Raw genomic sequence first — 14,235 nt, forward strand, 5'->3', positions numbered from 1 at the left:
GAGAAGTGCTACATTAGGTAGATGGACTCACCCACTTTTCTTCATATTACACTGTAAGATCAGTGTGGGGAAGAATTATATCTTCAACCTTTGCAATCAAAGACTGATACAGAATAAGGGACTTGATTACTGATAAAAGCATCTCTAACATAAACATTTATAAAATAGAGATCTTCTGTACATTGATACAGAAAAAGGAGGAAAGAATGATCTTCAGAGAATACCACAGTCACTCAACATCATCTCTGGGAAAGAAATGACATTTCTCTCCATAGCCGCACCTCCTTTCAGCGCTTCAGATACTATACTTTACCCACCAGACACAGATATACCAGCAAGGTCTCCAGAAATGTTCCTTCTCTAGAAGTTGGGAAAATAATATATTTGAACACTAGCCACCTTCCTCCAACTCCCCACCCCTGGTACGGCCTTTACCTTCCACCGGGTTGGTTTTCAGTCTACTGCAGAGATTCATTACTCCTCCATAGCGGACATTGATCTGGTTTATTGCATCAGTTGAACGCAGCTCCATGAGCTTCCTCAGGTCCATTACCGTGCAGCCAAATTCCCCTTCATGGCTCTCAATTATCGAGTTGGCTGGCAAGGCGTGCTCTGTTGGGTTTGTCATTTTGCCTGATGTTACCAAGCCCCTCAAGCAGAGAAAATGTGAAATTTCCCTTCCACTGATCAGGGTCTCGTGCCTCTCTGCCTCACTTCTTCTTACTTTTTGCTTCACTGGGAGCCCAGATGGGAAATAGATCGACTATGTCTTGTGCAATAAGCTTCAGAGTAGCAACCTGTAGCCCAGATCCTTTTCTGGGTATGAAGCTTGGCAGTAGGAGGAGGAAGAGAATGGGGGAACTGAGTGGAACTGGACCACGTGTCACGATGATTGGTGTCCCCAGGTGGTGATGGAAGTGGTTGTCCAGGGTAGGTAGGTTCCTAGCTTAGACCAACTTGCACAGATGGAGGTGTAAACAGGATGTGCATGTTACCATGGAGGCAACCTTAGCAACAACCAGCGACTGCAGTGGTAGAGAGGTGGCAGGAGGAGGAGGAAGAGGAGGGTTCCCTGGATACCGATGACAACAGGATCTCTGGAATAAAGATTCAAAGATAGACAAAAAGAAACAATTAGAGCAGCATGGAGATCCAGCATCTGCAAGGGCAAGAGGTACTCATTCTAGCACAGGGTTTAGGTGACAGTTGATGTCTGAGCTGAACTGATAGCTGAGGCCCCTTCCTCCCTGGGAGGCCCCAGCAGCCTGTAGACTCCAATAATTTCAGATACACCCCAGTCTTCATACCTCACCTCTTCCAAACCACGTAACACAAATCCTACAACTTCAGAAAATTGGAAATAAAAGGTTATGGGGCTTCCCTGGTGGCGTAGTGGTTGAGAGTCCGCCTGCCGACGCAGGGGACGCGGGTTCGTGCCCTGGTCCGGGAGGATCCCACATGCCGCAGAGCGGCTGGGCCCGTGAGCCATGGCCGCTGAGCCTGCGCGTCCAGAGCCTGTGCTCCGCAACGGGAGAGGCCACAGCAGTGAGAGGCCCGCGTACTGCAAAAAAAAAAAAAAAAAAAAAAAAAAAAGTTATGACCTCTAATTGTTCTAATGCACTCCCTGTCTATTTGAGGGGCCTGCTACAGAATCTTTTAGTCTGACCTTACTTCTAAGAGGTGAGAAGAGGTCAGAAAAGGAGTCCAGACCAGAGTGATCCGGAGGGTGGCCTGCCAGTCTGCCACCCTCCCCCATACCTTGCACCCTCCCCTACTCCTAACACACACATTTACAAACCAGGAGGACAACCTGGTAGAAGAGGCCCAGTCCTCTGCAGCCCCTCAGAATACTCAGCCTGATGCTGTAGAGAAATTCCTCAGGATGCCGCAGGTGTCAGTAGATCAGGAGCTAAGCCCCCCGCTGCTCCAAAAAGCTTTTGGGGGGAAAGGATGAGTAAAATGCTCTGTCAGTAGGCGATACAGGGTGGAACCTTTTTACATAAAGGGGACAGAAGGACCTCTGAGGAGGAAAGATAGTGAGTTTGAAGCCTATGAGTGTTAAAGTTCCTCTGGGGTGGCAGGAACACGACAGCTACTGATTCAGATAGAGCCTAGGGCCACAACAAGGTGAGTAGGGGAGCGAAGTTAGTCTGCGTGTGAGTGACACCAGAGGGTCTCAAACCGGCATTTCTCCCCTCAGGAAGGCATGTGTTACCTCTTACACGTGCTCACTAGGGAGAGAGGGTCAGGAGTATGTACAGGTGAGAACAGGGAGGATGAAGGTGAAAAGTCTTATCCTGAGCCCCGTTCTCGGCGTCAGAAAGGCGCTGCTGTGTGGCATGCAGGAGGACTGCCACACATTGGCTATTTAAATGTGAAGGGGCTCTCCCTGAACACAGCACCCGAACGCTCTGGGCCCAGCCCCTCTCTAACAAATGGATGACATCCTTGCTTCTAGAAGGTGAACGAAGGAGCACAAGGACCATCAGATAAGGACTTGACTCTTTTATCAATTAATTTTCCAGAAATCACATGTGGCCAAAGTTCCTGCTAATTGTAATCAATCCTGTCCCCGGCAGGTTCCACTGGGATGGAGGTGGTTAAACCCCTCCCTCTCCCAGTCTGCCCTCTGCCTCCTCCTTCTAGTATAAAATTTTTAGAGCTACTCTGACTTACAAAGGGTTACGCAAGCAGGGTTTTTTGTTTTGTTGTTGTTGCTATCGTTTTTTAAACATCATATTCCCTTTCTTTTTAGATGTCATCAGAGAATCCTGGGGAACAAGGAGGTCTGGAGAGAACCTGAGGCAGAGTGTCAAACTCTCTTCAATCATACTGGCATAGGGATAGGCAGTAGCACAGACTTTTCTCTCCAGTTCACCTTCTTCTCCAAGTCTGGAAGCAGTGGGAAGGGCTGTAGCAGCAAGAAGCCCAGCTGACCCTTAAGTTGAACCCCTTAACCTTTCAAGAGGAATGTTGAGGACAGTGCTGATTGAGAGCTTAACTGGAAATCAGAAGATTTTACTTTTTTTTACTCTCTACCCACTGCCATGTTTGTTCTATGAAGGCAGAGATTTTTCACGTGTCTTCTTCACTGCTTTCTCTCCGGTGCCTAGATAAGCACCTGCACAGAGCGGGCATTCAGCTAATTCTTTTGGTCGAATAACCAGTAGTAGATTCAGAACCAGATTCACCATCTTCCCAGGTACCCCTCGGGCAAGTCGCTTGGCCTTCTTAGTGCTCAGTTTTCTTAGGGCTCAGCTCCTCCCATCTTTATCTGGGGGAAGAATCAGCCCTACCTTTTCACACCATCCTAAGAAAGTGATAAAGGGAAGGGATTATAAATAGAAATAGTGCTTTGAAATCTTAGATGAAAGATGACCAGTGTCCAGTATAGGACACTCAAGTGATGAGAAAAAGCTTAATTTGATCTTAGTGAACTTTTTTTATCTAGCCCTTTAAGCAGAAGAGCAATAATTTCCATGTGCCCCTCCATCTTTCCTTGCCAGGGGGAACTCCCACACCACCAAAAGAATGGAAAATTCCAAGGCAGCTTCATTAGCAGTAACCATTAGCTAGGTTATAACCATTTGCTATAACCACTAGGCAATGCAGCCTCGGATCTCCAGAGAAGTAGTGGCAGTCTGAAGAGATCAAAGAGGAGAGATTCTTCCACTCACACAGACAACCAATGAGAAAAGGTCACTTAAGATTAGAACACATGGGACACGCAGAAAAGAATGAGGTTTGTCTGCTTCAGGTTGCTCTAGAGACACACATGTAGGTCAAGCACTGAGCTGCTGGCACAAAGTCACAGGGACGGTGCCCATTCGGGACCCTTTCTCAAGTTGGGCTCTCCGCGAAAAGTTCTTCCAGAATCCAGAGGCATAGCTGGTGTCGATACTCCTCTCTGAGCTCCTAGAATAAGAGCTCTCGGCTGAGCTTGCCTAGCCCCTAACCTTATTAGGCAACTGGCAAAGAATAGTATGTAAATGCTCACACAGGCTCAGCCTCAGATGCAATGCTCAGATGCCAGGGAGGTACCACCTCTTGTCAGGTCAGGATTAGTCATTCGGCTCAGGGCCTCCTGGGTGAGGTATGTTCTCACTCCCCGTTTCTAGCATTTTGCCAGCTTAATGATGATGGGATGGAAGAGCAAACTCTCATCCCTTCCTGCGGGGGCAAGAAATCATACTACTTATATGATCATTAAATCATTTTAATTTTTTCCCTCCTAAAGTTCTGTAACATCTGTTCTACACCTTGCAGTGACATGTAAAAGGACTGTCATATCAATTTTAGGCAGGACAGCTGTGACTCCCACCTTACAGATGAAGACGCTGAGGTCCAAAGACATAAAAAGTGATTTGTTCTTTGGCAAGTCAGTGGCCTTGACTGCCTGGTCCTCTTTTTGTTGTACCTTACTCCTTCCTTCAAGTCTGGACCTCCCCATTTTCTGACAAATGTAAGTCCTTTAAAAAGTAGGCAGCTCTGGGATACAGAGAACACACATAACCACTTGGAGGAAATGCTGACTCTTACACCTGCTCTTTCCCTTTCAGAATCAACTACATCACATCCCAGGCAACGAGGGTGAAAGAGACCCCCTCCTGTTCCTACACATACCTGAGAAGCAGACCATCCTATATTTCCTGATGACTCAATATGCAGCTAAGCTCCCTAGCAAGTTCTAAACTGAGGAGCTGCCAGAGACAAAAACCTCATGCCTTAAGTCACCAAACCATAAACAACAGTCAGACACTGTTTCCTCCAATTTTGTCAAGAAATCCCTTACTCTTAACTTTCCTGGGGTGCATCCCCAGGCTATGAGGAAAAAGGGTAACTCCCTATGTAGGGAGTAGGGTATTCTGAGAATCTGAAAGGAACCCACCCCCTGAATCTCCCCTGCCAAAAGCTCCTATTGAATCTGGCGTGATGCATGGGAAATGAAGTGTGAATGGAAAGAGGAGAAAGGAAACAGGAGGGGCCAGGGGCCTAGGGCTTCAGGCTGGTGCAGCACTGCAGCCAGACTTGCCTGGAATAACAAGTAGCTATGCTCAACTCTGGCTTCCGGGCTGCAGGCAGGGGCTGTCCAGTGGAGCGGACTCTCATGCCCTGCCCTCTTCGCTGGGCTGGGAGCCTCCGCTCAGAAGTGAGTTGGTAGCACTCGGAGATGCTGTGTTTGGAGCGTCAGTGCCAAGGAGGGAAGACCTTGTGCGGGTGGGGAGGGGGGTGGCACAGGAGTAGGCTGGGCCCACCTTAGCATGCACCAAACTGAAATATGAAACCTGCTTCAAGCCCACACTTCCCCAAGAGAAATCGTACATGTAAACTCACGCACACGCGCACACGCGGTGTAGTGTATAGGCAGCAGCCTAGCACAGCAGCTGATATGTAGTGGTTGGTTCATACATAGTAGTTATTTATCATTATTCCACATATTGTCTCACTGAATCTTCACTAACAGCCCTATAAGGAGGGCATCCCATTTTATAGCAGGGAAATAGAGATTCAGAGAACCAGGATCTGTGTCTTAGTCTGAATCCAAAGCCACCCTGCCTCAAGTACAAGGACAATCCCATAAGAAAAATGAAAAAAAAGCTACAGATTTACTTCCTACAGCTTGATCAGAAGGCCCACGGAAACCTATCTATCTGTCCCTGGCCCACAACCCCTGAAGCCTCTACAACACATCAGGGCAGGCGTAGGGGTAGAGCTACAGCTTGTGAGGGGCAGACACTCCCCACTCCATCCCCACCCCCACACATACGTATCCCCCCCAGCCAGAATGCCCTTAGCTCTGGATTGGCATGATTCCAAGTATATCCACTTCCCACCTAGAGACTGAAGGAGTGGGGCTGAGGGCTCCCTCCACTCCTCTTCTCACACCCAGGGCCTTGCAGCCTGTAGGGACTGGGGAGAGGCACGGAGAGCCCTGGCTCTAGATTCTCTCCCTCCTTTCTCCAGCGGGGGCAGTTCCTCGGCCATTACCTACAGTGTCTTAAGCTTCACTCCTTTTCTCGGCACTGTCATACCTCTTAGAGGGGCTTTCAAGAAAGCTGGCAAGCACCTGAACATGGCAGGCTGCCCAGCGCGAAAACATCCCTGGTTGGCCCTTCTCTCTGAAAGTCTAAATTCTACACGAAGGCTGCTCTGCTCCCTCCTCATTACAGGCCCCTTATTCCCATAACCCAGAGTCTAGCCCACCCGCGCTAGTTCCCACCACTTGGGTGTAGCAGCCATCCTCATCGTGGTTCCAGGTTCTCTTTCCCTCCCCATGTCCGCCCTGCCCTAATTGCTCCCCTAATGCCTGCTGACTTGCAGAGCAGACCTGCGCACATACCTTCCTTCAGTCTACTGAGGCCCTTTGGAGGCATATGGGAAGAAGGTCAGAGGCAAAGGATGTTGGCTAAAGATCAGGTAGTGGGCGGCACCACCTGTCTTCATCAGCAATAGCCGTGCCGGTGCCAGGAAGCCAAGTGACGGCTGAGGCACCAAACCACGCCTCTGTACTGACTACAGCAGGGCACACTGGAGCCTGTGCTTCTGGTCCTGCTCTTGGAACGCGATGCTAATTCTCAGCCAGCCCCTAGGATTTGGGTTCTGGTGGGTACTCCCTTCCTAAAGAGAAAACATCACTTGCTGGTTAGGAGGTGGTATACATGAGGGTCCCTCCCTTACCCTCCCCCTCCCCAAGTCTGCTACCCTGAGAATGTCTTCTTCAACTCAGCAGCAGAAATGCAGTGCTAGAATCAAAGCATCCATCTGGAGAAAATGTCTTGCCCTCAACCCCTGGGTCTCAGGGATCCAGAATTTCCCCTCCTCCTTGGAGCCACCTGGTACCTGACCGAACTAAGTCTACGCATCCCCTGGATCCAGTCATCAAGTGGGTACATCTCCCAAAGAAATTCTCACACAGGTTCAGAAAAGGGCATGTGTAAGGATGTTCACTGGGGCGTTATTTGCGGTGACAGAGAGTTGAAGGCAACCTGGGATCCCCTCTCCCAGTGATGGCCAGGTAAAGTATGTGAGCTAGATAAGAGGGGATATTATGCAACAGTTAGAAAGACAGATCAGATATACATACAACAATACTGCTATCTTAAAAATAGTGCTGGGCTTCCCTGGTGGCGCAGTGGTTGAGAGTCTCCCTGCCGACGCAGGGGACCCGGGTTCGTGCCACGGGCCAGGAAGATCCCCCATGCCACTGAGCGGCTGGGCCCGTGAGCCATGGCCGCTGAACCTGCACGTCCGGAGCCTGTGCTCCGCAACGGGAGAGACCACAGCAGTGAAAGACCCGTGTACCGCAAAAAGAAAACAAAACCAAAAACAAAACAACAAAAAAAAATAGTGCTTAGTGGGCTTCCCTGGTGGCGCAGTGGTTGGGAGTCCGCCTGCCGATGAAGGGGACACGGGTTCGTGCCCTGGCCCGGGAAGATCCCACATGCCGCGGAGCGGCTGGGCCCGTGAGCCATGGCCGCTGAGCCTGCGCGTCCGGAGCCTGTGCTCCGCAACGGGAGAGGCCACAGCAGTGAGAGGCCCGTGTACGCAAAAAAAAAAAAAAATTGTGAGCTAGATAAGAGGGGATATTATGCAACAGTTAGAAAGACAGATCAGATATACACACAACAATATTGCTATCTTAAAAATAGTGCTTAGTGGGGGTAAAAAAGATGCTTTAACAAAAGTTAAAAACACATGCATCTAAAGCGAAACTATAAATTTTAAGGGATGTATTTAAACAAAAAGATACATATTAACACATGAGAATGCTGCTCCTAGGCAAGGAAGGGAAAAGACATGGGATATGGGGAAACAGTGAGCACAGGAAGGGCCTTGCACGGACCAACGATAATACTGGGCCGTGAATCCACAGTATGATTGACTCAATAGTCTGTACCTGAGGTCCGAAAAAAATAAAACAAACTGTGATGCTGAAGCCTGGAGGGGCTGTACTGTCTAAGATGTGGAATGACAATGAGGACAAAACTTATCAGTTCTGGCCAGATGCCTTCAGAGGGCAGGGAGAAGGTCAGGCCCATAGATAGCACAGCCTTCTCTCAACAGTGATACCAAGAATTGACCCAAGGCTGATGACAGTCTCTTCCTGATCATCTGGCCTGTTGATCCGGCCCCTCTCAGAGACTCCAGGAACCATCAAGATGAAGACAGGAAGCTTCACAGCATGGGTTGGGAAACTGAAGCTGGCGTGTGTCTAGTGGGGCATTGTCACCCCCCTGCATTCATCCTAATAATAGCATCAATAGATCAAGATGAAAACGGACAGTCCCTTGAGCCTAGAGCCATAGGGAATATACCCTCTTTTCCAAATAGTATGAGTCATACTGGTCCGGGTCACCTCCGCGGACTCCTGTGACTCAAGGAGTGTTGAGGAAATGTTCACAGCAAGCTAGAGCTAAAAAAAAATGTAGAGGATGGAACAGCAACCTCCCCCTCCTTCAGCTGATTCAGGAGGACAAGAGGTGACTTCAGGTGGGAGCAATAGTGCCATCTAGGTCTGTTGTCTAATGAAAGGAGCGCTGGCCAGACTGTGGGAAATGCTCAGGATGTGGGTTAGAAGGGTACCTGCCTCTAACAGGAAGGTGCAGCTGCTCGAAACGGGGACGGTTAGAGGCAGACCCTTGGACAGCAGCATTCAAATATCCAGTACACACACTCTCCCGGGTGACACAGGCTGCCTTTTCTTCAAAATGTGGCTGCGGTGTTGCCACATTTTGGTCCCAAGGGAATCAAGGGGCTTTTTAGCAGCTGGGTTGGATCCTGTGTTATTTTTAGAAACAAATTTCAGCAGAATCACTGCCATGCTTGTGGAGGGGGGAGGAGGGCCAATCTCCCTTGACTACTGGAGTCAGTCAGGATCTCCCTGCTCCCGGGCCTCAGGCTCTGGGGAGGCCTCCGGGTGAGAGGGAAGTTGCCTGGCCTCGGACTGAGGAGGCCACATGGCATCTACCTAAAAGAGACTGCCGGGGCAGCTGTCCCAGGGGCTCAGCAGGAGAGGAAGCAAAATAACATTCCTGTGGGACCCAGACACTAGCCAGAGTGCCACACCCTGGACACCGTGCCTGCCGGCGTCCCATCGCCTCCCCCAGTCCACGGCCGTCTTGCCGGTACAGCCTACGGAGAGCCAGCCCCCGCAGCTGCCTCTTCCAGGCTCTCTCAGCCCAGCTACTTCCCGGAATTCCTAGGCGAATGGACAAGGGCTCCATGCTGAGAAGATGGAGTTCACCAGGAAAGAGAGCCGGGAGCATTCCCGAATAGCTGTCGCCTCACCCCCCAGTTTCACTCTTCCTTCTTCACACAGGAGGCGCTAAGTCAGTTCTGGTCTTTAGAAAGTGGGCAGACCATACTCTCTTGCACTTCTGTGGTGCCTTGGAGCAGTGATCCTGAAACTCGACTGAGCATCAGGACTCCCAGGAGGGCTCCCAGAGTTGCTGGTTCAGGAAGTCTGGGGCGGGGCCTGGGAATGTGCATTTATAACAAGCTCCCTAACAAGAGGATGATGATGCTGGTCTGGGTACCACACTTGAGAACGACGCCGAGTTTACAACGTCGTGAGAATCTCCAGCAACACCAGGCTAAAGCACTTTGAGAGCCTCGATTGGGGGCCCAGTCCCAACGTTGTCCTCAGATCCAGCCTGACAGGGGAGGCACAGGAGGCTCTTGTCACGTCTCACCCTCCTTTAGTCCTTCCAGAATGTTGATCTCTGCTTCCATTCATCTTGGGGCAGCCCCCTTTCCCAGAGAGACCCATGATCCTCCCAAGGAAAGCTCCTCTCCCGTGAGTCCTTGAGAAAATAGACTTGAGAGGACCTCTCTGAACAGGCTGCAACTGAAGCCAAGATTTATTCAGAAAGTTAAAACAAGATACCTGGTGAGGTTCAGAGGAAAACCCAGACCCCTTTCGGGTTCTGGTGCAGCTAAGTACCCTCTGCACTCCTGTTTCCTACTCGGCAGGAGATGAGAGACGGTGTGGTACCCAGGGGCGGGGGAAACACGGACACAAAAGACACCCACCACTCACTTCAGGCTCCCCAAATATTACTGCTCCCCAGCACATCTGAATCCCATGCTGCTTTTGCTCTGTCATTTCCCACGGCCCCCGCAGAAGGGCTGGTCTGTGGCCCCTGCAGCACCTCTCGGGGTTGGGGGGGGGGTGCCTGCCTGCTGTGCTGAGGCCAAGGCAGCGGCACGGGTGCAGCTGACGAGCATCGGCAGCTGCTGTTTTCCAGTGGGGCGACAGGCTGCTATAAACACTCGTCGAGGTTGCTATGGCAAAGTGAGTCTGCAGCCTGGCTATGGTGTAGCTATTTATGTGCCTGTAATGGCAGAGTGGTCTGTTTTTTATTATTTTACTTTTAAAGTTTTCCTTTCCCAACCCCCTAAAACAGCTTAAAAAAAAAATGTCAGCACAACTTTCTCAGGAACGAAAAGAGTATGGCCAGACTATAGAGCGTGCGGTTTGAGCCAGCAGGGGGAACACTGAAGTGAGGAGTAGAGTAAGTAAGTTCCTTTAAAGAAGGGAATGTACGGCTTCTTTGCCCCTACATGCCTCTGCCTCAGCTCCTCAAGGAGAAAGGCCCAAACTCAGGGTTTTCTCACCTCTGCACCACTCACACTGAGAAGAGACAAAGGCGCTTTGTCCTCTTCCTTCCTGTCAAAGGCTGGCTCCAGCCAGCAGCATTCCTCGCATCCCCTTACTCCCTACCAGCCCCCACTGGCTGCCTGTAACATCAGGATGAAGATACGGAGACTTCCACCAGGGGTCGTGGGAAGAGAGCCTCAAAGCAAGCCCCACCCCCTACAACCTGGGTGCAGTGCCACCCAGCATGGAGCCTGGTCACTCCTGGCTGGAGGGCTGCCGGAAATGACCTCTGAGGTATCTCTGAAGAGACACATGTTTCCGCCACTTGTACAGAGAACTTTCATCCAATTCTTATTCCTCAGGGAGCTCTGGGGTGAAGGGATACTCCTGCACAACAAGATTCAAGGTTCTAGTCACCAGCACCAAGGAGTCAGATGCTGAAGGATGACCAAAAGCGAGGTTGATTTATCCTTGGACACATATGTCTCCAGGGCACTAGGCACTTGGGAAAAGATTTTGGTAGAAATAGCGAGTACCTCCTACCTCTGGCTACTGGATGGGGCACCACAGCCTCCTACATTCTCCACTCGCCCAGTCAAACTTAGAGTAACAAATGAGAACAAAGAAACGGGCCATCAGGTATAGGCGGATCAAGTGGGGCAAGAGAGTGGAAGATTACCATGTGGTAATCTCACACACACACATATACACGCCCACACACATACACAACTGAGCTGAAAGTGTGTGCTGGCTGATAAATATGCCAGTCACTAAATGCTACCTAAGGAATGGAGACACCTTCCAGAAACAGCTGCTTGGAAACACAAAAGGGGCTGCAGGACTTTTACCACTCTTCTTTCTCCACCTCATTACAGTTCCTTGCGGATTGTTATACACTTAGTAGGAGAAAAACCCCACTGCCGATGGGCATATTAATCAGATTAAAAAATAAAGTTAGGGCAGAGTTAAGAAGAGCAAATCTCACGGACTGTTCAATTCTGTCCATCTCAGATTATAAGTGAATGTCTTGCAGATGCCACTGTGACTCAGAAAGGCTCTCAATGAGAACAGCCCCCAAGGGGAAGAGAGAGGAAGAAGCGGGAAGCTGCTGCTGATTCCACAAGGGAAGCGCCCTCCGCTGCCCCAGGAGAGGTCAAAGTCCTAACTGACAGCCGGGTGAGCTGATAAAACCTTGCTGGGAAAATCAGAACTTGGGACACAAATCGGTCTTGGCAGCACCTTGAGGTCAAAAGAGCAGAGCACACATGGTTTCTAGGCTTGTCAAACCAGCTGTCATCAGCATCCCCTTGTTCCTGTAGGGTAGGAAGGGAGAAGGGAGGAGGTGAGGAAAGGGCCCAATACGGGGCACCGTCCTGGATTGTCGGGAGTAGGCTGATAGCATCATAGACACCAGTGTTTCTGTTCCTAAGTCTCAGGGTATTTACTCAGGCTGAGTGGCCGTTACTTGGGAATACATAAAAGACAAAGAAACAGACATGTCTCAGAACCCCCAAGGTAGAGTAAGCTTCCAAAAATCATGGTTAGAAAGAGCATCTATTCAAAAGAGCTCAGATTCACAGTGATGGACACAGGGCCCATTGTTGAAAGAAACAACGGGCAGGCAGAGAGGTGACTCAGCCCCAGCTGGTGGCTGTTTATGGAAATCTCACGGGAGAGAAAGAGGAAGGTACTGTTTATTCTTCTGAGTGAGCAGAAAGGTTGTATCACCTCTCTCTCCCAGTGTCTGTCCCAGCGTCCAACCTAACACGTGGAGTTCGTGAATGAACCACCCTTCTCTGCTCCAGTATGCTTTTGTTTCTAAAGGAAGCAGAAAGATGGAAGGCCCAGAAGGGGACCCAATCTGCACAGAGAATCAGTTGTCTGTAAGTCCCAAGAACCACAGCCTCAGCACAGGCCCCATCTCCCCCTCTTCCCTCTGGGGATATATAGTGTTGGTGTATTGGAGGCACATCACCCTTGTTCTCCAAGACACAGTCACAGGGCTTTTCTGGTGCAGACAGAAGGGAAACCAGCCATCACTGTAGGAATCATCCACTCTCTAGGCAGAAGCAAAGGTAAACTATAAAGAATTCAAGTTCTCCTAACACCCATTTGATTCTAAACTCCCACACACAGCATTTTGAACATCACTGCCATACCTCCAAGGAAAAACCTGGGAGAACTATGATGATGGTGGTTGGGGGGAGGTCTGTAGGAAGTGGCAAAAAAGGGTGTTTTCTGGATTATTTTTGAAGCACTGAGCTACCAAAAATCATGGGAAAAATACCCAGCACCAATTTCTTTCCACCTCCTCATTTTTCTCTGTATACCTCATTTCCAAGCCTCTCACTTTGTTTTTTCATATCTCTGTATATCCTTTTCCCCATCTCTCCCTCTCTCATTGCCTCCTTCCTTCTCTCTCTCTCTCTTCCTCTCACCTCCTCTATCTATCTTCTATCTTTAAAGAAGGGAAAGGGATATACAGAGATGTGAAATAGATAGAAATAGATAGCCTCTATCTATCTATCTATCTATCTATCTATCTATCTATCTATCTATCTATCTATCTATCTCAATCTCAAAATCTCTCTCATTCTCTCTTTTCCACATCTCCAAGGACAACCTAATTGGACAGAATTCCATTCTCCTTACCTGGGTAATTTCTGAAACCAATCAGCCCTGTCAACTCCACATTGGCTCAAATAGCGAAAGAGTATGGAAGTGCTGAGAGGCAAGCCGGGAACTCATGGGGCTGTCACAGCTAGCGCCAACACAGGGCTGATCCGTGTCATGGGTCATGGATCATGGGCCCAAAGGCACACAGGATGAACTCTATGAACCAATCTGCATTCTCCCAAATCTACCTGGAGCTTGCCTGGATAAGTCGAATATGTAGTATCTAACCATGCTTGAAGCAGAGGCAAACACTGAGGACTCAGAAGTGAGAAGCCCTAACAGAGATGGGGGGAGAGGAAGGATATGAGACTATTCCTATGGATTAAAAAGTAAAGTCAGGATTTAGTATGCTCAGCCGTTCCCAATCCAGTATAAATAGGAAGTGGCCTGATGGAGGAAGAGGCTGGGAGATCAGACAGATGTAAAATACACCTTGTGCTACAACTGGACTCTGGATCCTTTCAGTACTCCCACAGGAGGTGAAAATTCAGAACTGATCATGATAAACTAGTCCTACCCAACCACAAGCTGCAAGGTGGCTCCACTATTCCACCTGAATTCCACTCTGAGCCTATAAAACTGGGGCTGGGTATAGACAGATGGAGGCAAACGTTCAGCTCCCTGGTGACATGGCCACCTTCTCCTAGCTCTCCCCACCACCTGCAAGGATTCAAGGATTTGCAGAGGGGACCAGAGGGGGAGCAGCAGAAGGCATCCTAATCCAGCAGAGCCAGAACTCTGTAGGCATCTCACACTATTTACCCAACATTTGCTTCTGCAAAGGTTTGTGGGAGCGCCAGTCTCACATGCCCTGGCCAGCTGTTCCAAATCAGTTAAGACCTCTATCTCCAGAGAAAATCCTTTTCAGTGTGGGGGGAGGGGTCAGTGCCCTCCCTTCAAGGCTTCAGCCACTAAACCCTCCCATTGCAAGCCTCCAAGTCCAAAGAGAAGCCAAGGAC

At 49.7% G+C, this 14,235-nt stretch overlaps 1 protein-coding gene across 2 annotated transcripts in view; it reads right to left on the reverse strand.

Annotated features, from left to right (window-relative positions):
* Positions 1-14,235, reverse strand: part of ATP2B4 (ATPase plasma membrane Ca2+ transporting 4) — a 92,615-nt gene that overhangs the window by 47,752 nt on the left and 30,628 nt on the right. For both annotated transcript variants that reach the window (XM_024751135.1, XM_024751136.1), the window contains exon 2: positions 436-1,097. In XM_024751135.1, coding sequence (XP_024606903.1) covers positions 436-628 — 193 coding nt within the window. In that variant the 5' untranslated portion in view covers positions 629-1,097. The remainder of the gene's footprint in view (positions 1-435; positions 1,098-14,235) is intronic.

Source organism: Neophocaena asiaeorientalis, unplaced genomic scaffold (genome assembly GCF_003031525.2).
Source record: "Neophocaena asiaeorientalis asiaeorientalis breed wild unplaced genomic scaffold, Neophocaena_asiaeorientalis_V1.1 scaffold67, whole genome shotgun sequence".
Classification (NCBI taxonomy): Eukaryota; Metazoa; Chordata; class Mammalia; order Artiodactyla; family Phocoenidae; genus Neophocaena; species Neophocaena asiaeorientalis.